The sequence below is a fragment of the Electrophorus electricus genome, chromosome 9 (genome assembly GCF_013358815.1).
Source record: "Electrophorus electricus isolate fEleEle1 chromosome 9, fEleEle1.pri, whole genome shotgun sequence".
NCBI lineage: Eukaryota > Metazoa > Chordata > Actinopteri > Gymnotiformes > Gymnotidae > Electrophorus > Electrophorus electricus.
The window spans coordinates 8,159,707-8,184,056 of NC_049543.1; the positions used below are offsets into that span (position 1 = coordinate 8,159,707).

General features: G+C 39.9%; 2 protein-coding genes across 5 annotated transcripts in view; one reads left to right on the top strand and one right to left on the bottom strand.

The window, feature by feature from the left end:
- Positions 1-4,443: 4,443 nt before the first annotated feature.
- Positions 4,444-7,420, bottom strand: LOC113568151 (sialic acid-binding Ig-like lectin 15). 4 transcript variants are annotated; one of them, XM_035529903.1, is made up of 6 exons: positions 6,963-7,420; positions 6,426-6,533; positions 5,898-6,281; positions 5,441-5,803; positions 5,034-5,091; positions 4,444-4,750 (listed from the first exon to the last, which is right to left on the bottom strand). In XM_035529903.1, exons 2-6 carry the CDS (start codon positions 6,469-6,471, stop codon positions 4,702-4,704), a joined length of 900 nt encoding a protein of 299 aa, XP_035385796.1. In that variant the 5' UTR covers positions 6,472-6,533; positions 6,963-7,420; the 3' UTR covers positions 4,444-4,701. The 4 variants fall into 4 exon arrangements, with proteins under 4 accessions (XP_035385796.1, XP_035385795.1, XP_035385797.1 ...); XM_035529902.1 differs by having other exon boundaries at positions 6,426-6,517; positions 6,963-7,419; XM_035529904.1 differs by lacking the exon at positions 6,426-6,533 and having other exon boundaries at positions 6,963-7,419.
- A 14,878-nt stretch (positions 7,421-22,298) lies between these two features.
- Positions 22,299-24,350, top strand: part of tmem8b (transmembrane protein 8B) — a 96,660-nt gene continuing 94,608 nt past the window's right edge. Inside the window, exon 1 of the mRNA XM_035530385.1 lies at positions 22,299-22,465. Within this exon, the coding sequence (XP_035386278.1) occupies positions 22,381-22,465 (85 nt within the window). The 5' untranslated portion in view covers positions 22,299-22,380. The remainder of the gene's footprint in view (positions 22,466-24,350) is intronic.

Here is a 24,350-nt window from a genome sequence, read left to right on the forward strand (position 1 = left end):
CCCCCGTCCCAACGGAATGTCCGTCCCTTCACGCGTGTAATGCCGCGCTTGTACTAAAATATGTGGAAAGGGAAGAGGGTGGATATGGAGAATGTGTCCTTTGGTGGGGGCGATGGGAAGGAGCAGGTTTGAGGGGCCTGCAATGGAAAATTGCTAGCCCTGCCATTAATCAGAATGTGAGTCATTACTCAAGACGCGCTGTGGGCCAGAGCCTGAAGGCCTGGAGACTTCCATGCACAGGCTGAAAGCTTGCTGCTTCCCGAAGAGCACGGGACAGGAATTTCAGACATGGCTGCTGAGAAACAAAAACACACGTACACTACAGAACTGATACATTTGCGAATCATTCCCTTTGCCAACTCGCATCATCCACGTAGTGGTTCAGCAGCGGATATCAGACAGGCAGACTGATGTATTTGCCCCTCTGCCAATGCATCTGCCTGTTCCCTGGCAGAGAGAAATTATCTTCTCAAAGGAACACAGTGATAGCAAGACCTGCCATATTAATCAATGCCCTTGTCATCTCAGGGTTCAACCTTATTAATCTAGCAATAGCTCACACAGCCTAGAGGTGCCATCTAGTGCTGGAAATCAAGAAAATAAAAACAATGCTGGGTCAAGGCTTGTTGGCAGGATCCACAAAAAGGTGGTGAGGTTGCGGAGAAGTGGGGAGCTGGGGTGTGAACCTGTAAGGGAACTGAGAAGCGTTTGAATGATAGTGTTCGTTCACTCCGTTTAGGAAAAAACAGGATTGGAGGAACAGTAACAGGATTCTGTTGCCCCATGCAACTGCCGAAGTGGCAGGGGCCAGGCAAGTAATTGATAAATCTGTAAACATGTCTGGCGTCGCCGTATTTGTAAAAGAGTCAGCAACACTGCAGCACTGTAACAGCAGTACAAAATAGGGCTGCGCTATATCAGCAACTTGCGTGCCATTTTCTCCTTTGCTTGCTGTAGCTGGCCATTGCAGGGATTCCTCAAGGAACGTGTAGGCAAGGTGTTCAACATTAGTTCCACCTGAGCTATTCAGAGTGTTTGCCTGCCTGTGCAACTCCAGCATGCCTCACTGCTAAGCGCATCAGAGCCACCCCCTCACTCCTAGTTCCCGTCAGCTGAGTTCCTTCTTTAGCTCACACTCTCACATACGTCTGTTAGTGAACACGAGTGAGCTCAAGCCATGGAACGCTCCAAATTGCAGTCCGGGAGGGGCGCGCACAGTTTCGTATTTGTTGTGGAGAGGAGACACTTGTGGACCAGGCTCTGGTCCGGAGGGCTGCTTTGCTGACCTCTGCTCCTCTTGAAGGGTGGCCCTGGCACCAGAGCCCAGTTTGCACTGGGACAACATTTGGGCCAGGAGCTATGTGGTTGTCTGCCAGCATGTGGAGTGAGTATTTGCGACAGGGAGGATGAGGTGGTTTGTACCCTTCAGGTCACTACACGTGCAGCTAAAAACAGGCTGTGTGCATGCGCACACTGATAAAGGAGCAGGGTAAGCCCCTGCTCTCGCAATCAAACTTCCAAGGACTGCGTTTGATCCAGGGGGAAAGGGAGGCTGAGCATTAAAGAAGGGAAGCATGTGACCGGGTAGAGCAAGGTCAAGAGAGAGGGAGAGGCAGAGAGAGAAGTGGAGAGAGAAAGGGGGAGAGAGGGAGAGGTTGACAACTGCTTTGCCCCGCAGCCATGTGGAACGGCTGGTGGCTTACGGAGGCTCCGGGCGCAACAGCGACTTGACAGGAGTGAGTGAAGCCAGAAGCGGGTGGCCGAGAGGAGTGAGGTGTGGGGAAAACTTTCTGCTGTCTTTGCTAGCACATCCACCAAGATATCCACCCTCACCCCTGATTATCCTTAATTAACATCAGCCGGCTCTGCGTACGGTACACAGGGGGTGCGGCTGCCATGTCCATGCTTGCAAAAATATTCACCATGGGTCCTGCAACAGGATCTTCAAGAGTTATAACACCACAGAGCCCATCTATGCTGAACGCTATTTTTAGGCTTTATACTCACACTGCCAGTGTGTGGTGGAATATTTTGTTAAGGCAGTGATAATAACCATTTTTTTCTGGATCTTATCATTGGCACAACCTATGGACTGATCCTTGTTTTGGGCTAAGTCTTGCAATATGAATGTCACAACACATCAAACTGTTTTTCTTTTAAAATCACCTTTAAAAAAAAAACAATTCATAATAGGAAGGTAAGGGAGCCTTTCCTCCCACTCCTTGGCAACCTTATACTCATACTTGAGACCTCAGGAACCTTTTACTTTTCAATCTTTACTTACAGTTGTTTACTCACACACACACACACACAAACAGAAACTACACTTCAGGACCTTCGAGGCCTGACTGGGTTGCAGATCTGTGTTTTTGCTTTGCTGCAGCAAGTTTCCTTAGCGTGAGGGAACTTCCTACAGATGCCTCTGTGACTCAGAAAAGTGTGTGTGTGTGTGTGTGTGTGTGTGTGTGCTTTTTTTGGGGGGGGGGGGGTAAATCAATAGCTAAAGTATTAATGGTTCAGTGGGTAAAAACATAGACTGTCTCTAAAAGCAGCCATTGCTTTGTTACACTATTAGTACTAGAAATAAGAGCCATTCAAGGAACAATGCTTTCATCTTATTATATCTTGCAGACCCATATAAAATGTACACTAAATATAGAAAATATTAATAACATGTTGCAATACAATTTGCTGAATTTTTATGCAGAAATGTTATGCGGAAGGTTGTACTTTCACTGTTTCCCTCTTGGGTGACAAGGTTCCCATGTTCTTTCCATTTTCTGTCTGGATCCCATGGCGATGTCACCACATGGTTTTGTTTTGGTTTCTTTATCCACCCTTGTCTCTTGTCTCTCCCCAGTACTGGTCATCACTGCCATGACTGCAATGTAATTATCCTGCATACATGCATTTAAAAAAATGCAGAACTACATGGGTCACTTGACAACAAGCAGACACTGATGTGGGCATGAATCGGAAGAATTATGCTGTTTCAAAAGGCTCACTCCTTCTTCCTGTTCTGTCACTCCTTTCATCTCTAGTTTACTCTTTCTCTCTTTTGCTGCTTCTATCTGTTCTGCATCTGTTTTCATGCTTTCTTTTGGTTCTTCTTGTTTCACTCCAGTTCCCTTCTCATTTTCTGATTATCCTCTCACTTCTCTTATGAGAAAAGCTGTTTTGTGTGTAATTATGTACATTTCATTTTAATAATATTCTCACACAGACATGTGAAAAAATTACTTTGAAATATAAATCTACATGTGAATAATGTGATTTTGTTTTGGCATCCTCAGTTCATGCAACCTGGATAACACAAGCTTGCAAAATGAACAGTTTACTGGTTATATTTCTCATTTTACAAGTTTATGTTTTCCCAATAGCAGTGGTCTCTTTTGCTACCTGCTTGCACAGATGACAGACCTCTGTCCAAATGTCCTGTTTCTCAGCAATTTTATCTATTTATCTCACATTGTTTCCTTCCTGCTCCGAGTGAGCAAGCCAAGGGTGACAGTGGCAAGGAAAAACTCCCTAGAGCATGCGGAAGAAACCTTGAGAGGGACCCAGACTCAAAGGGGGCACTCATCCTCCCCTGGCCAAAAATGGATACTACTAAAAGTCAGCACTCCTTTACACAGTTATTGCAGTTCTCCCCACTGCAATAAGACTCAACAAAGAGACTCCTCACTGCTGATCTCCTGCAGTCTGATCTGTTCTGAGCTACACCATAATCTTTACATGTCCAGTTCATACTATCATTTATACTATTATGATACACTCATCTTCACTGTTATTTTATTTGACATGCTACTAAGTTCATTTTATTTCTACTCTTTAGCCTGACCAATTTTGTCATTGTGACTCCTATTGTTAATAATATTTTTACTGACAATTCCATTTCCTATTTACTCCATTTGTGCAATAATCACTTTGCAGCTCTTGTTGATATAATGTGCATAGTCATTTATGTATATAGACATTTCTTACTTGTGCTATCATGTTTTATCAGCTAAAATGTTAACCACTTAATATGTTTCTTAGTACAATATAGTGCCTTGACTGTTGCAGTACTTTAGCATGAAGTCACTGTGAAGAGCCTGTTGACATCTGAGATGCAGAAGTGGCTGAGGTGAGAGAAGTAATGGGACCACGTTGGGGGCATGAGACTGGAGACTGGAGATTGTTCTTTACTCCTTTAAATCTGACACTGACTGGTATCAGTGAGTGGTATCAAAACATGCATGTACTGAAAGCACTTATCATTGTTTAAGATAGACCTTATGTATTTTGTACTTCTAGGTATCAGCATTGATCCCTGTATTCTACAGTATTCTAGTTCATTGGTATGTTGGACTCTAACCTACTGTATTGTGCTAGGATATATTCTATGAGTAAATGACAACGCACTTTTGTAAGTCACTCTGGAAAAGTGCGTCTGCTAAATGCCGTAAATGTAAATGAAAGCAAATAATTTAAAAGCATATCAAAATTACATGTAAATCTAATTTGAAAAAGAAAATCTGTATAACAACATTTTAAGCATAACCTCATTATTTTTATTTGTAATCTTCAAATACTTTAAAAAAATTGTTCCATCCACCCTGTATTACAAAGAAAGATACATTTACTATCATCTTAAAGTGAATTGATACAATAGCTCAGAGAAATGAGATCTCTTTCAGATGATGAGTGATGTATATCTGTTCAGATGCAGTTCCTAATAATGTTCGTATTCTCATAAATGACTTCATTTCTGTGAAGAAAAATTAAAGTACATGAGCTTGAAACTAAAATTTTCATCATATAAATGAAATATTTTGGTTAAACGTATTTAGTTTTGTTTACAATGAGTATTACAAATCAAGCAACTTCACAATGTGTAATGTTACAATATACAATATTTAGACTAATAAGTAATGTTACAATGTAAAGAGGTTGAGCAGAGGAGACTAAATTGGCTATCCCTTTCTCATGCATGTAAATGTTATCCTGGTGTAAATGATTTAATAAAACAAAGACCTGTAAAAGGCACTTACTTTTGAAACAGGTCTCTTGCCCTACTGTGTTGTGTAGTCTCCATAATCCCCAAAAGCCCTGACACAAGTTAAGGTGTTTTATTCATCCACTTAGTAGACTTCACACATTTGTTGGACAATCATATAACAATTTATGAAATATGAATCTCATGCATATAATTCTCCTTTGAACATAAATTATTATATGATACACAATATGAATTATAATTAAAATTGTGCAATCTCAAGAATTTGCTTGCAAAAAACAGTAATGTTAAGTAAGTGTATACACAGAGAGTAAAACATCTAACACCAGCTGTTTACAGCACATTAGAGTGCATGGACAAAAAAAAGAAAGTGAAGTCAGCAGTACTGTAGTTCCATGATTACATGTTACTTTTTAAACAGAGAATGGGCCTGTTCCTTACCTTTTATATACAATACTGCCAAAATGACTGAAACGATGCAGAAAACCCCTGAAAGAGTCACAAAGGTAAAGAAAAGTGGCCAGGAGACCTGACCCTTTGGCTCCGTGGCTGCCTGGAAGTAAATTGTCTGATGTTGCAGCCCATTCTCTCCATGTATCTGGCAGGTGTAGTTGGTGTTGGGCTTATATGCAATAGAGGATGATGCACTACAACAGGTGCTCTGCACCGATACGGAGGGTGCACTTATGTTCTCAGGCATGATCCACATCACGGTTGGAGGAGGTGACCCCTTAACATCACATGTCACAAGCTGTTCCCCTGATGCACGCGTTTGTATATAAATGGACAGTAGCTCTGGAGCCACTGTTGTGCGGGGAAGAAGCAATCCATGATTAATCATATTTATAACCATAGTTGGCATAATGTTTGCAATGTACAAAATATGAATAATATTCACCGTGTATGTTTAGTCTGGTTCCTGTTAGAGTTTCAAAGCTGCCTGATTTACTCAACTGAATACGACAGAAATACGTTTTTTCATCCATGAATGTGACGTCTTTGATCCTCAGAGAAATGTTGTTACTTCTTGGGTTGCCAAGTAATGAGTAACGTCCGTGTGATTTGGAGCAGTTCTGTCCAGTTTCAGACATGTCTGTCTTGCTTAGACAGCTAAATATGACTGGTCCAGTGTAATGGAATTTGGTTCGCCAAATAACTGTTAAACTTTCCTGTTCTTTTTGAGCTGGAGGTGTAAAGTTGCAGGGCAGGAGTACATCTTTACCCAATTTCCCTGTAACCATGTCAGGTACAGTCATATACCAATTACTGGCAGGTAAGCAACCTGACAAAAAATATTCACAATAACATACACATCAGAATCTGTTTGTATTGCAAACTGTACTGCAAGCAGATAAGGTAAAATCACCATATCAGAACATATAAAAGAATGGGAAAATAATATGTCTGTGCAAAACACTCACTATACCTGCAGAGCATATAAAAAAGAAAAAAAGGACATAAACAAGCTCCATCTTCAGCTGTGTGGCTTTATATGAGTTCACACCTGAGGTTAGCAGACTGTAGACAACGAACACTTAAGGTCACACAATCAGGGTTCATTAATACTTCAGTCAAAACTTAGCAACATCGTCATTTCTGTTTAAAGCAGCTGTTGAGCACAGCAACATTGGTTTAACTTTTTACTGACATATATGACATAATTTTTGTTATGTCTTTAGTATCAAACATTGCGAATATTAGCCTTTTTTATCCTAACACGATGTTATTAAAAATATATTTTTCCCAATATTTGGGCCAGATTTCAAGAAACAAGCCAAGATAATGAGTTGAATGGAGTTATGTAAATATCCCAAATATGTCACAGAAACATCTGGGCGTACATATCTGAACGAATTTCCGATAGTTTTACCTTTGTTGACGCACAAACCTTAGGTCCTTATTACATACATTTACTCTATACTAAAATAATTTAAGAAAAATGATGGAGAAAATGTACACTTACCTTTGAAGTTAACAGAAAAACATACAGACACCTCCGCACATTTAAACTGGGAAGTCTGATTTTTACAATGTTGAATATATTCCTTCCACACGAGAGGTTGCACATAAGCTTAATACTCTTGCAGCTTTACTAAGAGAGGTTTACTTTGTATCTTTTTCCCCGCGATTTTTTTATTTGTCCACTCTACGACATGACAGTTTACATTGCATTTATGACGCCCCGATCTAGACTCCGGACCGTAACAGAGAAAGGAGAAACGGGGTAAAGGAAGCAATGAAGAAAATTTTGATCTTCATTTCGTAGAGGTCGTGCTTCGGGTCTCATGGACGACAAGCATCGAGGCTATTTTCTGTCCTGGCTCCAAGATGGTAGAACGAACTCCCACTTGCTGTCCGGACAGCAGAGGCCCTTGTAGGCTTCAAACGCAGACCGATCTATTTGCAGAATATTTAAAGGACAACTGACACTGCTCGCATATTGACTGACTAAATTAGTACTTATTGTAGGCTGTTGTTTATGTTGTTTAACAAACTAGCACTTATTGTTTATTGCACTTATCATTGTTTATGCATTTTGTACTTCTAAGTATCAGCATTCATCCCTGTATTCTACATTATTCTAGTTCATTGGTATGTTGGACTTTAACCTACTGTATTGTACTAGGATATATTCTATGAGTAAATGACAAAGCACTTTTCTAAGTTGCTCTGGATAAGAGCGTCTACTAAATGCCGTAAATGTAAATGTGTACGTCAGTAGATGACATTGCCAAGATAACAATCAACAACAAACATAAAGCCATGGAACGAAGGTAAAAGAGAAATAGAAAAATATAATATATAAATAAACAAAAAGAACCTGCTGTAAACCCCTGAGCCAAAACAGAAAACAAAATCACAGAAAGCAGAAAAACGGCATCACCTCTCTACTTCTCAAACTACGCCAAATATATAATAACAGAATAGTTAAACAAGTACTACACAATTATTTTCAACAAGAGCCAAATCGGGGCATAAGACACAGTCATAAACGGTGTGACAAAGCCAGGATCAGAATACCAAAGATCCAATCCAAATATGATTTTTAAACGAAATACACACCACCAAGATGTATACAATCATATGAGAACAAACAAACTATCTTACTCGTAACAAACCCACACTCTCGCACACTCACAACCATGAACACATGAATTCACAATGTCATAAAGTATCAGCGAGCGTAATCGAAGCAGTTCCGTCCCTCTGTCCTCTTACTTGGCTGGGATAATGTTGTGAAGTGGGACAGTTCATCGCAGCAAAGGGCACCACAATCAGAGATGACCGTCAGTACCTGGCGCGGAGCACGACTAGAGACAGATGATCCGGGAACGAGGAGACGCATAACTTCAAATACAGAAGACATACAAACAGAAATGACCCGCCTGGGGTCATAACACATATCATATATATATATATATATATATATATATATATATATATATATATATATATATATATATATATATATATATATATATATATATAATTTATTTATTTATTTTTGGCTATGTATTAAATGTTATACTGAATGTCTTATTCTTACTCCTTACTGTTGTTTAGTATTGTAATTTAAAATCACTGTGGTAATTATGTGAGTATGTGTGACAAATGATTCATATAGGCTATATATGAAATAATAATATGCTGTTGTTCTGTTTCTGTTAGTAGTGCATTTTGTGTGGAATGTTTTTTTATATTAATGTTATCACACCTGACAAAGTGACACCATCTGACAAAGACTATGCTACCCAGAAAACCCCTGTTCATTCCCAGTCCCCTGAATATTGATGGCACCTGTGGCTTGTTAACCTGCTGTGTCTTCATGTATATATATGCCTAGGACTTCGTTCAATCTTTGCATAGTCTTGTTTGCTTGCCTTGTGTTTCTGAGCGATATTGTAAAGTTATATTGTTTCTATGGTCTTTTGCCTGCCCATTTTTGGATTTGCTTTTTTATCGGATTTACATCAGTCCTTTTACCCTGCCTGTTTCTCCTGTTTCTAAGCCAGCATCATCAAAAATTGGAATCCTTGAGTCATATGGCGGAGGAGCTGACTAGGCAGACCCAGCCTGTAGTGTGACTGGTAAGTCTAGAAGCACACTAAACCTAATACTAAAATAGAGGCTTTAAGAGTGTGACCAGCTCATTTTTTTTCCATCCAGTTTCATGTTCCTGTGCTCACTGGAGATGTTTTTTTTTTTTCTTAACTGATATCAGCACCTGACATAGTCTTTAGCCATCTCAGTTGAGATGTAGTCCACCCCAGTGCAGAATCATGGTGTGATTTGCTGAGTTTTAGCACATCTGTTTACCACAATGTATACATCTATTTCCTCTGAAAACCCCTCCCCACAATGCTACAACATTATCTATTTTTTGGTCTCTGGACAACAAAAAAAGATCAAGATCATCTGCTTGTAATATGCATATACATTGCTTTAACTAGATAGATGCCTATGCCTTTTTAAGATGGCTTGATTCTTATGATCTAAAGCATTGTTTCTGATTTGTCTACTCCCATAATGCTTTTTTAAGGAGAGCTAACATGCCTTATATTTTTATATTTCATGAAAAGTTTGACACATTTAATAATCATAAATATAAACTTACAGTATAATCCAGTAACATGGTGTGTATATATATATATATGTGTGTGTGTGTGTGTGTGTGTATATATATATATATATATATATACATACAGAAATCACATGACCAATTGGTGTGGGACCAATGTACCTAAAATATGTCACTTTTTAATGTTGTTCATTAAATGTAATTCCTGATTGTCAGTACAGTCCAAGGACAGAATGGCAGTAGACAAAAACAGTATCTGAAAATATGATTAAGAAAGACTAGGCAATTATTTGTGGAGAGATGACGATGAAGCAGGCTGTAAGTATGAGGTGGGTTTACTGGAAATCACACAGGAAACAGAGTACAGAGAAACACAAATCAACACGGAATTAGGAACACAAAACACAAACCCATGAAAACACAGGGCAGAGCATAGACTATGAAACAAATATCTACACATGCAAATGCAATACACCAGAGTGGCAACCACAGGAAGAACAGAGCACAGAGGGGGCAACTGTGATATGAAACTGTGCTTTGTGCGTGCATGACATTCACACATAGACGTTTCCCACAGGGTGTTGGACTTCCTTGACGGTGAGGCACGTTTATTAACAATAAATGCAGACAATATAGGTGGCACTCACAAGACATCTACGGTGAACATGATTACACATTAACATTGAACAAAGAACACATATATTAATGGTGAGTACACAGACTAACTTTATGGCTACAGCAATGTTTACATAGATTGACTAACACATAAGTAGCGACACAGCTACTTATGCTACATAGCGAAAATGACCAACAAGGGTGCACACGCGGACAGGGGTTTAAATAGACAAACTAACACGTAACATTAAACCCTGTGCATGTGTGTGCAATCCCAGGGGGCATGGTTACAAAACAGTACACACGTGAATCCCCCTGCACGTGGCAGGCCGTACCACGTGACTTATGGGGGGAGGAGCATTCCTTAACAGTACCCCCTCCCAAGGGGCGTGACTCCCGAAGCGTCCTATTCTAGGACAGCGAATCCCAGGCCGCCGTGCACACATACAGACACCGCACGGCCATGCCCAGTGCCCACCTAACCCAAGGCGGGCCAGGATCCGCCAGCCAGGGAGACCTCTCTGACCGAAGAGAGGTCCCATTCTGGGACAGCGAACTCCAGACCACCGTGCACACACACAGACACCTCACGGCAATGCCTGGTGCCCACCCAAAACAATGCAGGCTAGGATGCGCCTACCAGGGAGACCTCTCTGCACGAGGGAGAAAGGCAGAGTCCCTGCCTCTCTCGGGTCAGTCCGGTACGCTCCGCGTGACGTGATGCACCTATAAACACACAAAAGGCGCGAGTACACACAAACAATTGCGCCATTAAACCAACACATAAAGTGCTGTGCTGCAGCGCCTGCTAACTGCGCATGCTCTGGAAACGTGTCCTTGACCCCAATGGACACTTGGGGGTGCATGTCCGCCCCGGTTCCAAGCATGCCACTCCACCTAACGGTCCTCCTTACACTTGCCGCTCTAGGAGCGCCCCAGAGGAACTCCCCCTCCGGGACTTTGGGCGGACCCTTTCAGTTCTCCTGGTGAGTCCGCAGAATCGGAAGAACTCAGGCATTTCCCTCCTTGGCCTCGTCGACTCCACCTTACCGCCCTCACCGCAGTCCTCGTGGATCACCTCAGCTCGATAGCCCTAGGCCCCCCCCAAAAAATTTCCAGGGGGTGTTCCTCTCCACCTCCTGAGTTTCCACGAACGTCAGTAATGGTTCTTTCCTCAATCTCCTGGGATCACGGCAGCAGTTTGGCACATGCATGAGCACCTTCCACTAGGAAGTCCATTTTGTGTTGAGGGAGTGGGTGTCCTGTGGTGGTTGGTCATTCTGTAATGTTGTCGGCCTGAGTGCCGCAGGGCGCAGAGCAGGACGCACAGACTTTCTCGACAATACACATGTGAATCCTCCTGCATGTGGCGGGCCATACGACTTGACTCGTGGGGGGAGGAGCATTCCGTGACAAGACAATGGCATGTGTTAACATCATCACTATATAACAGTGTGTTGCAAAGGAGCACTAGGTCATTGCATCCCTAGTTATTGTACCTATAAATAACAATACATTACACAAACATCAAAAATATGTATATCTTTATGATGAATTGCCACTTTTGTGCCAAGAACAAAAAGGACAATTCAGCAGATGGCAATCTGTAGCTTGTGGGGTGCTGCAAATTGAATGAGAAAAGTGATTCAGTACTAAACAACCTCTGCGGAAAGATCTGCAAATCAAATACAGCCAACATTATTAGATACATATGTATTAGAAACACAGGTAACACCAAATTTATTTTGTGTAAACAATTTACTGGCAGTTGAATCGACTTGCCTGCATTTGCAAAGTGTTACAACTTCATTCAGGAACAATTCGGGTGGCAATGCTATAACTATGTAGAAGTTATTCATGTAGCCTTACATTGCTATTTGTGTGAGAGGTCTTGCTATAAGGACTGTTCTAACTTTAAGAGGGGTAGCAACTGGGAAGAGAGACACTGAGTGGGAGGGCCCGTTAGAGCCCAGGAAGCACTGCAGTCCTTATGGGGCAAAGTGATTTAGTGGATAATGGAAAGCATTCATATAGAAACCAGTGTCTCATGAGAGACACTGATTTTTTTGTTTTTGTATTTTTAATAAAATTTGCAACAATTCCAAACAAACATTTTTCACTTTGTTATTATGGGGTATTGTGTGTAGAATTTTGAGGGGAAAAAAATGAATTTAATCCATTTTGGAATAAGGCTGTAACATAACAAAATGTGGAAAAAGTGAAGCGCTGTGAATACTTTCCGGATGCACTGTACCTTCATTACAGAAAGGTCTTTAGTTGATGAATATATACGTCTTGGAAGTGGATTTACCTCGGAAAAAATTTACCTGACATTAAAAATAAAGCAATGTTAAAGTCAGAAAAGGGCATCAACACAAGCTTCATATATATGATCACAGATATTAATGCTAGCTAATATCTCAGTACACTGTCTGACTTTATAATCTATTTTGAGCTTTAGAGACCTGCTTGAAAATAATGAGCAAGCTAGCCTATGGAAAATATATAGAGATTGGAAATATATTTGGGAATAACTTGTTCCTAATTGTTCCTAGGCCTGTGTGATAATTGCTCTAAAAACTGTGACCATCATGAGCTTTATATACCCTACCAATGGGTATGTCCTTTCCTTGGGGTTGGCAAGGTATTATCATTGCTTCATTCATAGCTAGAATCCTTCTGGATCACCTCTGACAATAAAGGGCCCATTCGAAGTAGTGTGGCAACTGAGACCACCCTCAGAAGGAAGCCATCACCTCTGTGCCATAGTCCTTGTCAACATGGCCTTCAACAACCTTTCTGGGCTTACAGTATATATATATATACACACACACATACATACTCATATTATCCAAGAAACATGTCCATAAAAGATATTATACTCTTAAATTGGCACATTTTTTTGTGGATTACTGCATTTTCATAAAAATATTTACAAAGTCAATTACTTTTACCTTAGTAATTTTTTTCAACTCCTAACTGGTACAATGTTAAAAATAAATGTAGACAAAAAAGGCTTATTATGGTCCAAATTATTGCTGATCTATATTATATGAAGTGTTCATTTACATCATCTCTGTGGGGAAAAAATAAAATGCATAAAACGGATGCAAAAAACATAAAAATGACATGATACTGCATATACATATATTGTATGTGAATACAATACCAATTCAAAAAATTAGTACTTCCTCCCTATCATATACATATTAGTCTTTTTAAATAGATATCACTGAACACTGAGACATGCATTTTAGAAAAAAATGAAAAATTTGCTTTTCTTTTATATTTGCTTCTGAATATTTTATAAGCCTGTACAAGATATCCATGAACTTTTCTCCCAGAGATGGTTTGCTTAAATGTACAAACATTTTAAAATGAAGATCATTTTTATTTTTTATCATCAGCCATTTGCACTGTAGATTCTGTGTTGCACAGATTCCAAGGTCTGAGATATCCCAGAACACAGATGAACACTTGTTAAAACATCTTGATGCAATTTATACACTTATTCAATTATTTATTCTTTTTGTAGGCAGTTATATAATACAAATCTGACCCAAGGTCAATCTCTTTAAGCCTGAATCATTGCATAATAGAAATGTATTATAAATTGCTGTTTATACAACTGCAACATAAAGGATTTGCTGTAAAGACTTAAAAAAAATTGACAGAAGGAGATTAGTGGAAGCAGGAAATCGGTCATTTCTTGTTTTGTGGATTGACAAAAAACAGCATGTCTGCTCCTTACCTTTCATGTGACATACTGCCAAATGACCAAAATGATGAAGAAACCTCCTGAAAGCCTCACAGAAACTTTGAATAATGACAAAGAGAAATGGTCACAAAGGTTAAGAAAAGTGGCCAGGAGACCTGACCCTTTTGCTCCGTGGCTGCCTGGTAGTTAACTGCCTGATGCTGCAGCCCATTGTCTCCATGTATCTGGCAGGTGTAATTGGTGTTGGGCTTATATGCAACAGAGAATGATGCACTGCAACTGTTCCCCTGATGCAAGTGTTCGTATGTAGTTTCTTTACAATACTTGGGGTACTGTTGGAAGAAAGCGCTCACTTATGTGCGGTACTATGACGGTGGCAGGCGGGGAGCTAGACATGATGGCGGTTGTGAAGTTTCTTTACTAATCATTACAACTAAAAAAAATAAATAAATAAAAATAAGAACAACATCAAGGTGACCAAACAGCTTAGAAAAAGAAAACAAAAAGAGTGACGATTGCTGGCCGGAGTGACTCAAGACGCGGAATTGGTGGGTTAGGCTCGGCCCAGGTCAGGAGCTGTGAGAGCACTGCGTGGTACTGGAGGCACAACAGAACCAGGCACAGGTGATCAGAATTCAGGGGATTGGGAATGGGAGGGGCATGAGGTGTGTGTGTCAGTGGTTGTGTCCCTCTGGCTGGTGTGTCCCTCACCATGACAAGTACACCTAATTGTTACTATTAAAATGTGTACGGGTATGGTTATTGACCATTTACCAGCAGCGATGAGACCTAATATAACACAGACATAATGTGCAACTTGTCACTATCAGTCCCTTCCATGTTCCGTGTTTTCCCTGTCATGTGTTTAGTTCCGTTCCATAGTTTCGTTTTGTTCTCACATTGATTGCGTACACCTGTCCCTCGTTTCGAGTTCATGTATTTAAACCCTGTTGTGTGCCTTGATCGTGGCTGTTCGTTGTTTCGTTGTTTGAATTAATGTTTGACTGTTTGATGGTTGTTTCTCTGTATTCCGTGTCTGTGTGTTTATCTTAACCTTTGTGTTTCCTAGTCCTGAGTGTTCCTTTGGCTTAGTTATAGCTGGCTTCCCTAGTTTGCCTTCGTGTGTTTTTGTTTTGTAATGTTTCCTCGTACTCTCCATGTTGGCTCTGTGACCCTGGACTGTATAAACGACTCTGATTTTGGGTTTGCCCGTTTAATCTCGCTCCTCTCAGCACGTGTCCGCCTCCTTACCGCACAACATTACACAAGTCAACAGCTCCATGTAGTACTATCAGCAAACAAACAGGACAAAAAGGCATTCTTATTTGTACACATTAAAAAACTCATGAGAAAATTAATACCACACCATACCTGGACAAAAAAAGAAAAAGGAGAACAAACACATCGACTCCATTTTCAGATGTTTGGCTTCATCACGTTTCACATATGAGGCTGGTAGACAGGAAGTGCAAAGGATTTAAGATGGTCACATCTTCAGGCCCCACCTTTTCTTTACCATCAAGATTAAAAAAACAGATGTTCCTTATGAGAATTAATATTGTTATTGACATATTGTTATTGTTACAAGTTTCAAGTAATATTTCTTTGAACTCTTTCTGTTTTCAGAAGTGTCATTGTTGGAGACTATTGTATCAGTTTGACTAATAGCACTATCAGTTGGTTACTGACAGCTTGTGCCATGGATACGATTAAACTTTTAATACATTTATGAATTTTAAGTTTTTAATATGCAAGAAGCACTTACTGATGTTTGAATGTGTATGACAAAATGTAATCACAGAGCAAAACCTTTATGCAAAAAAAGAAAAAAATCCCAATCACTTCAGCACACACACACACACACACACACACACACACAGATTCTTACACACACTCAGCAACTGAGAAAATACAAGGACACATTTCTCAAATATTTTCCAGTTCTCATAATCATTACTGATGTTTTTCATTTGACATAGGTTTAATGAGACACCCAGTGGACATTTAAATAATACAGTTATGCACAATATGAGTAAAATATGTCATTCCTAATCTTATTTTTACTCAGAGCATGGAGTGAAGAGTCCATAGAGCACTATGTTAATTATTACATATGGTTAATTATTACTTTTGTCCATATAACAGAAAGAGAAAAATTTAATTTCAAAAGCTAGTATAGCCCGAATGGATTTTACTTGTTGATAAAAGCAAGAGTGTATGCATGTGTTTGCCCTGCTCAGTGTTCTTTGTGTTTCCTTGTCTTGTTGTAAATATACAAAGTTTGGTCTCTTTTTGGTCTCCTACTTTACATCAAAAAGATTAGGCAGAGTTTACATAATAAAATGAAATAAATCATGAAACATAAGATCAAATAAACTAATTACTAATACAAGTAATAAAAAACAGCCAGACCAAACAATGTTTTTATTCTGGATTTTAAAACATCTATAGAACTTGCATTCCTGATGGCCCATAGCAATAGAGTGATTCTGTTTGTGAACTAACCATCTGTTTATTTACAGTGTATAGGGAATGAGCTTCAGGAGCTGAAAAGAACAAAACAAACAACCAAAATGCAGTTCAAAAAACAGAAGAAGAATATCTTACCTAGCAAACAAAGGAAAAGAAAAGACATAAAACTTCCTTCCCTGTCTCCCTAGCCACACGTTTCCAGGAGAAAAAGGGGGTACAAACAACAACAAAAAATGTAATGTACAAAGACAGTAAGAATAACAAAGTTTATAGTGGCCACTCTGTGGCCATGTAAATGTCAGCCATTGCTGTAAGATCTCCTGATTTAGTGGCAAGTTAACGTCAGACAATATTCTAGCAGATATGAGTAGCTATAAGAAACAGCAGCTGTGTAATAAATATACTGCTGCAGTAGACAAGGTTGACACCCTAGGCTACAAGAAACATGCCATGGGCACCCCTGATGTCATCCCTTGGACAGAAAGACCAGAACTGTTTTTCTAGAAAGACTAGAAAGTTAAAGACCATTCAGAAGAAAGAAAAAGAGTGCCAGAAGGATTTACATATGGTGCCTGGCTATAGAAGAAACTCAGTGGGCAGTCCAATAGGGAGGATGCCACTTCCCACTCTACAGAGACCATGGTCACACCTATCTACAGAATTTGTTACAGATTTAACTATCTGTGAACAAAGTACCATCATTCTAGGGGTTGTGGACAACATTTTCTCAAAGGCTTTTAGTCTACTTCCTTTTGCCAAACTATTCAGTGTTTTGAAGTAGTGGAAGCATTGTTTTACCATGTCTTTATCTACTTGAGAATTCCAGAGGACATTGTTTCAAAAAGAAGTCCTCAGTTCACCCCCAGAGTGACCAGGCTGACAGATGCTACAGCAAGACGCCAGGCTATCAGCCCGTTGACCAAATGCAGTTGTTCCCGAGGGATATTAATTAGAGCTTTCATGTAAAAAATCAAGCTTAGGTTATGTAGCACCTTTTAAGATAATAAGTAGTACACTTTTAAACTGCAATTACCAGTTGTTCTTTTTATATGCCCAAGTTTTCAAGTTTTTATTTGTGCCTCCCTCCATTCTTCAGAGGGCTACTGATCATTGGCCCCACCTCCTCCTTCACCTGTTCTTAATTAACCTGGGTTTTGAAGTATTTTGAAGTAATTAACTTGGGCTTTATATATTTAAACTTCACTGATGTGTGAGCCAGTTCCTGATTGATATCTGGTTTTTGAATTTCATTTTGCCTGTTTGCTGGTGTGTGGATCCTACGTGCCCTATGTTTCTCTGTTTATCCACATGTTGACTTTAAACTATTTTGTGTAATAAAAAAATGCAGTTTTCATATAATCTGCAGTTGCATGTAATTTCCACATCACAGTTTCTACAGTCCCGTTTCTCTGGAAACCTTCGGTGCTGCACAACAATTTTTACTACACCCACATTTTTAACTACAACACACTTGCAATCCCTGGAGTCCTTTCTCTTTTATACATGACATGATTGATATGATTGTTGTGATGGGTGGAGGGAGGGAGCGAGACACAAATGCAGATTTGGAGTTTCTTTATTCTTTATTCTCCATGGAAAAAAGCAAACACAAAGCACAGCGGCAATCTGGCTGAAATACAACAAAAAAAGGTACAAGTGCTTGTAGTACAACTTCACGTGCTGGGATGCAGTAGAGCAATGGTAACTCTTGGGGTATCTAGTGCAGCAGTGAAGAAACCATGCATAGCACTGGATGGCCATTTCTGTGGGCAACAAAAGGCAAACGAGGCACACGTGTGTGTGTGTGTGTGTGTGTGTGTGTGTGGTAGTGAGCGTCTTCGGGCTGGATGTTTTGTGGACTGTGATAATTGTTATAGTATTTCTTTTAATTTCACACTGAACATTTAACCAAAGTCATAAATATGACTAAATATGAATTCATTTGTCCTAGTCTTTGAGTCATAAAAATTGTTACAACTTGACCTTTATGTTCAGCCTAGAATACTATCAGTTTGTCATTTTATGCATCTTTTTTTTGTGAAAAATATATTATAGCAGCTGACCCTGACATTGGCGTATGTCTAATAGATCATTTTCATATTTCCCAGTAGTCCACATGACAGGGTTGTTTAAGATCACTCAGCACGTTTTGCTTTTGCTTTGTGAGCTCTGCTCACACCACTGTTGTCAGAAGTTGAATAACTAATCTCTGCCACAACGCAGCAAAATCAGGCACACCAGGCAGAGGATCACCAGCAAGAACAACAAGCTGCAAAAGTGGCAGCGCAAAGCCTTGGACACCACCACAAAAGAGCTGATGACAGCAGGGAAATGCCAGCACTGAGATTTCACAGCCAGCCTGTCATAGAACTGAAGAGCCACACACACCATGACAGCTAGACAGTGAGGCTTATAAGACAGCCCAGCCAACCACTGTGAAGGTGCCCGATAGATAAGCTACTGCCCTGAGGCCAGGCCCGCAAACCTGACTGAACCTGCCACTCCAAGGCCCTTTCAAGCTGTGCCACCATCCCAGCAGAGACACGTGATTAACACCGGCCTGCCTAAGCAAATATAATAGCAGGGGCTCATGGGAGATGTCTGAGGCTAATGGGAGATGCTCGAACAATTAGTGGCATAGTGGAATGCCCTATCGGATGGGCCAGCTGCGATTCAGCTGAGTTTTTGTGCTAAACGGTAAAGAATGAGTGACTCTCGATATATGCCCCAAATCGCACAGACAACTCATAGTGCAGAAGATGACACTTCAGCTTTGTTTTGTGTAAAAATCAACAGCAAAGCCCATGATGGAATAGCACCTATTCTGAATGGCATGTATTGAGAGTGACAAGAAGAATAGGCACTAAGACATCCAGTAGTTGGGAGGCACCCACAATGGTGCTAACATGCTGGCGATGCACTGGAAATGGTTACAAAGCACCATTTCTGAGAGCCATGTCCTGAGGCAACTATTATATAACCCCCTGCCTCATCCTTGTGGTGGGTGGTCATATCGTTTTCTTCTTTTTCCACAAGGTTTTCTGTCAGAGCTTCTCTCTGCCATATCCCCCTCTGACTGCAGTGGATGACGTAGCAGAGTGGTTGTCATAGCATCACCTCAGCTTGCTTGTGGCATTGTGGGCTCTCTGGTGATGTAGTGTTCAGGAATACCTACAGATCCAGTGTGTGCTGCACCTCTTCTGGATAGCTGGGCCTACACTCACCTCCCCAGAGTGTGCAGCTCAGCAAAAAACACACCCAGCTTTTTCCTGACTACACTTTTGAAGTAGATGGCATGGGGCTCCACAGTCTGGAACAGTGCTGAAACACTCTTGAAGACCTACTGGCAAAGTTTACAGACTCTACAGGTCTTCAGGGTAAATGCCAAGTTCTACATGTAGTACCCTTCCCTCTGCCTCTCTCCTTTGGGTGTGCATCCCTTATTCCTCCTAGAGGATCTTTGTACAATAGCCTGTGCACCCCCACAAAATGCACTAGGTACCCAACAAAAATATTTGAAGTTGCCGTACATACATACTGTTTAGTATTCATGTTTTATATTTTATCACAGTCACTGGTAAAGTACTAGGCTATTGTATCTTTAGAGTCAGCATCATGATTAGCGCATCATCATAGAGTAAGCCTGTTGTAAATTAAGCCTGTAGTAAAGCAAAGTATTGTCACTAAGTAAGTCTGTTGGCCTCACAAAGTGTCTTTGGTTAATTTTTCATACAGTAGCTGACTCTCCTCAACATGTGATATTGCGCAAGATTTCCTGTTTACCTGTGCTGTAAATGCTATCGGTAGGCAAATAATCTAAGTTCAGATATGTCATTTATCCATGAAACAGAAGGCATGGTACTTTACTTGCTTTATAAGACCACACACATTAATGAACATGAAGTAAAAAAGGAGTGTGAATATAGTGTGTGTGATGAACTGAACCTGCATGTTTTGGTATATCTGCACATGCTCAGACTCAGCACTCTTGTGAGCGTAACTGCTGTAATTAGCACATGCTACAGATTTTTTTACATTACAGCTACAGTGGCTCAGTAAAGTGCACACCAGGACTAAGCAGTCACAATATGCAGTGTGTGTTTGTTGTGTATGCTGTTATGCATTTCATGTTTCCATATTAGCATTATATTTTTATGTAAACAGTAATTTCAGATTTACTTAAATTGCAGGTGCTTTTTAACAAGAGGTTGTATAACATATAGCTGACACATTTATCCAAAGCAAATTTTATGACAATTATGACTGAGTACAACTTGAGGGTTAAGGGCCTTGCTCAGGGGCCCAACAGTGGTAGGGCTTGAACCAGCAACTTTCCAATTACCTTAACCACTGAGCTACTACTGCCCCATATATAGGAATGTAATACCCGTGATTTTTTTACTTTTTTTGTACATTTAATGATACTGTGATAGTTTTTGTCGCTGATATTGTAACTGGAAATATTCATCCCTTATATCTCATATGGGACTATTTTTCTGTTCTGCACTTATCTGAGTGCAGATGCATTTTTCTGTGCAGTGCACCTTTATATTTATTTACTGTAAATGACTCCTAAATCTTTCCTCTTCCCTGAACTCAGCTACCTGAAGGTGGTACAGACAGAATGCTAATAAGCTTATAGATAAATAATGAATTTATGCTAAAGTTGTATTGGAAGATGATAAAATGCTCTCTGATATTTCACATAGGAATCTGATCAAAACTTGATGCAACTCTGTGTTATGGCCTACAGGAAGAACCATTTTATTATTAATAAAAATAAATCCTGGAATAATATAATTTGATAGTCCTGTAAATTGTTCATTTTATTCCAGTAGTTTTCATCTTTATTTATTTTCACGCTTTCTCCTTTTAATAAATTACCATATAAGATATAAACTTATAATATAAGATTCATTACAAGATATCAGATGCTGTGTTGATTGCATAGTGGAAACTGGGCTTTGCATAAATGGGAATAGCTTGAGTTTTAAACATTTTATACTTCCACAGTGCAAAATACTGAGGAGTACTATGGCTATGGCTAATATGGCTATATTACAGTAAAGGCAAATGAAAAAAAAAAAGTATATTAACAGCATACACTTGAGAATGAGCACATGCCAAACTCTTTATTAAAAACACCACGCTATTAGAAACACCTTGTAGATATACAGTTAGAGTCTACTGATAACTCTTTGCATAATTTATGTTAAACATCCTTTATCCTTTATTTGGTTACCTGAAGATTTTTGGTGGTGGACCAGCAGTGACACTGATGTTGGTAAAAGTAAACTAAACTTTTGCCACCTCAAACCCACAGTTATTTCTAAGTGTCTGGAGAATGCATATGGATATGTCAACAAGTTTCTGACGATTAAGAGATAAACCTGTAGGAATATTGGTTGTTTTACTCACAGCCACTGGGTGGCACCATTTATCTCCCGTAGCTAAATAAACTTTCCAGTCACAATCGTTGCTGTGATTGCCATTAAAATGTAGTTTTGGGACATAGACACCACTTTAAGAATATCACTTTCATACTGAAAAGGTTCAGCTTGTTAGGCAGGTGTATGTTTTAATGTGTCCACTACATTAGTCTATCATTTAAGAGAGTAACTTTATATTTGTTTAAAATGTCGAAGCAACAAAGTACTAAACAAACAAAAACCTTTCAAGAGGTTCTACAAAGTGCAGTTTTAGCGATGACACGCTGCTCATTTATCCGCTACAACAAACCTACACTAATTTAACAACACTGGGAAATGCCTCCTCCACGTCTCCCGTGTAACTGATAGCCTTGTCCTCCAATGAGTGAACGCGGAAAGTGGAAGCCTTCAAATCACAGCAAAGCAAAGGAGGAGCATTCTCGGAATAGCCCTCTAAATTACGTCATGCGCGAACAGCTGGTCCGTTGCAAGACCTGAAAATGTGGACAGGCATAGTGATATAAAATCACGGACGTGCTCTTAGGAGGTAAACACTCAGTTTATCACGATGTGGCGGCTTGTAGGTCTGTGGTCGGAGATGGGCCGCGTGCAGCTCCTGTTGCTTGTTTACAGCTATCTCTGCTCTATCGGAGGTAAGTCGTTAAGTGAAGCTTGAAGTGAGATTCTTATTTGGATGCAGTGGAGCTGTCCTTTGTGGCGGTGCTGAAACACTTCGGGGAATCGCTTAGCAATAGCCGATATCATGTAACAGTAGTGCTATGCCTAATCGCATGCCACGTAGCATACGGAATGCTTGTCTCCTCCGTTTTCCTTTATTGAGCTTTAGATGTTGTCCAAAGAACAACGTGAAAAATGCATGCAATATGCCGAATTCTCTTCGGCTATTCTCTTGTTAGATGTGCTACACCAAGTAAGCTAGGAAATAACGACTAGTAGCTCTACCTTTATGTCCCCCCAGTTGTACTTTTATTAAAATGTACTAAGATGTACAAATACACTGGGAAAGGGGTAGAAAAGTAAGCATGAAATGGATAACATGAAAAACATTAACAGTAGCAACAAGATTAACATACATATGCACGTCTTCTTTTGATTGTCTGGCGCAACCTTTAGCTTTTGAGGCTTGTGTGATTTTGAAAGCCTGTCCTTGTAAGTTTCCATTGCTTCTGTTGACTATTTTATATACGAAAATGCCCCCAGATTGGTTTTATTACGTGGTAGACTAGTGCCTGTAAGAAAATTCCAAACATTTTTAGTTTCTCTCTGATAGACTATGTAAGGTTTAACTCAGGGGAAGCGCTGTGGTAATCATCTGCGCCTCATTTGCTTTATTCCGAGACGCAGAGCTTTTGTAGACCATATGGACATAGAGATTAAGTGAGATGCCTGAGAAAGACAATAACCGCACTGTTGTATCGCGACGTCCGCCTTGCAACGTGAATGATGGATGAGCTGCAACACTGCTTTTTTTCTCGTGTCGAATACTACTTACAGTCCATAACCAATATATATATATATATATATTTTTATTTATTTTTTTTTTCAGTTTTGGTGTTCGGCGTAAATGACAGGGACTCGGGTTACTTGTCACTTTCGAAGGACTGTTGTGCGCGTTTAAAATACCAGAGAGAATGTGTAGTTTAAGTTTCGTCTTAAAACATTGCAGTGGTAGTCGAAACATATCACTGAGCCTTTTCGCATTACTTAAAGGCTAAAATGATTTACAAATGAAAAATCTCCCAAATGTATGTAATTCTGTACAAGATCATATCTTTCCATTGGACAATTCTTGCGATCTTGAGAAAGTGAAATTGCATTTTTACACCGAGTAAATTATTGTATGTCAGACTCATGCTACACACCAGGTCTCTAAAAGTCAAGCGACATAAAGAGTGTTTCTCCTCCATTCAGCGCAAGAAAGTTGACGTTATAACTGTAATAGATCTGAACCGCTTGTATGATTTTGTTTACACATTCAATTGGCAATTTTTTAATTTATTTTTGTATTTTACCCTACTTGTTACTGTGGTGTTGTGATTATGATACTAGCTGATGCTCTGCGACTATTATTCAATGATACGAAATGAATTATCTCAGAAAAATATTAGACTAAACCAAATAATTTAATTATTGGACTGATAAACAGTGGAACATCTAATATTCGACAATGTAGGGGTAATGGAAGCAGTGGTAGCTGACTGATCACATTGATTGCAGTATCAATGGGCAGCAGGAGAGGTGGGATATTCAGAGGCGTACATAGAGGAGCTAGACCGATAAGCCATGTGGCCTTATGAGAGTGCGCGTAACAGACTACCGCGCAAAGGAGACTGTTAGTGAGATAGGCTTCCACAATGGGGCAGACATAGACAAAGATTTGTGGGCGATATGACATTGTGCGTAAGGGACGACTGCGCTCCTGCTGCTGAGCATGGCCGTATTTTGTCTGGGGTCGGTTTGTGCCTTTCTTCTTCCTTAATTGACACGTGTATCACGTTTGAGTTCATTTTTTGAAAG

What these genes read in the sequence shown, in the direction of transcription:
- LOC113568151 (XM_035529903.1), bottom strand. Translation starts at nt 6,471, where the DNA reads ATGGAGCTTGTTTATGTCCTTTTTTTCTTTTTTATATGCTCTGCAG. An exon ending in CTTTTTTATATGCTCTGCAG is followed by an intron (nt 6,282 to 6,425) that starts GTATAGTGAGTG and finishes ATTTTTTGTCAG; the next exon opens with GTTGCTTACCTGCCAGTAAT. An exon ending in GGCAGTATTGTATATAAAAG is followed by an intron (nt 5,092 to 5,440) that starts GTAAGGAACAGG and finishes AACTTGTGTCAG; the next exon opens with GGCTTTTGGGGATTATGGAG.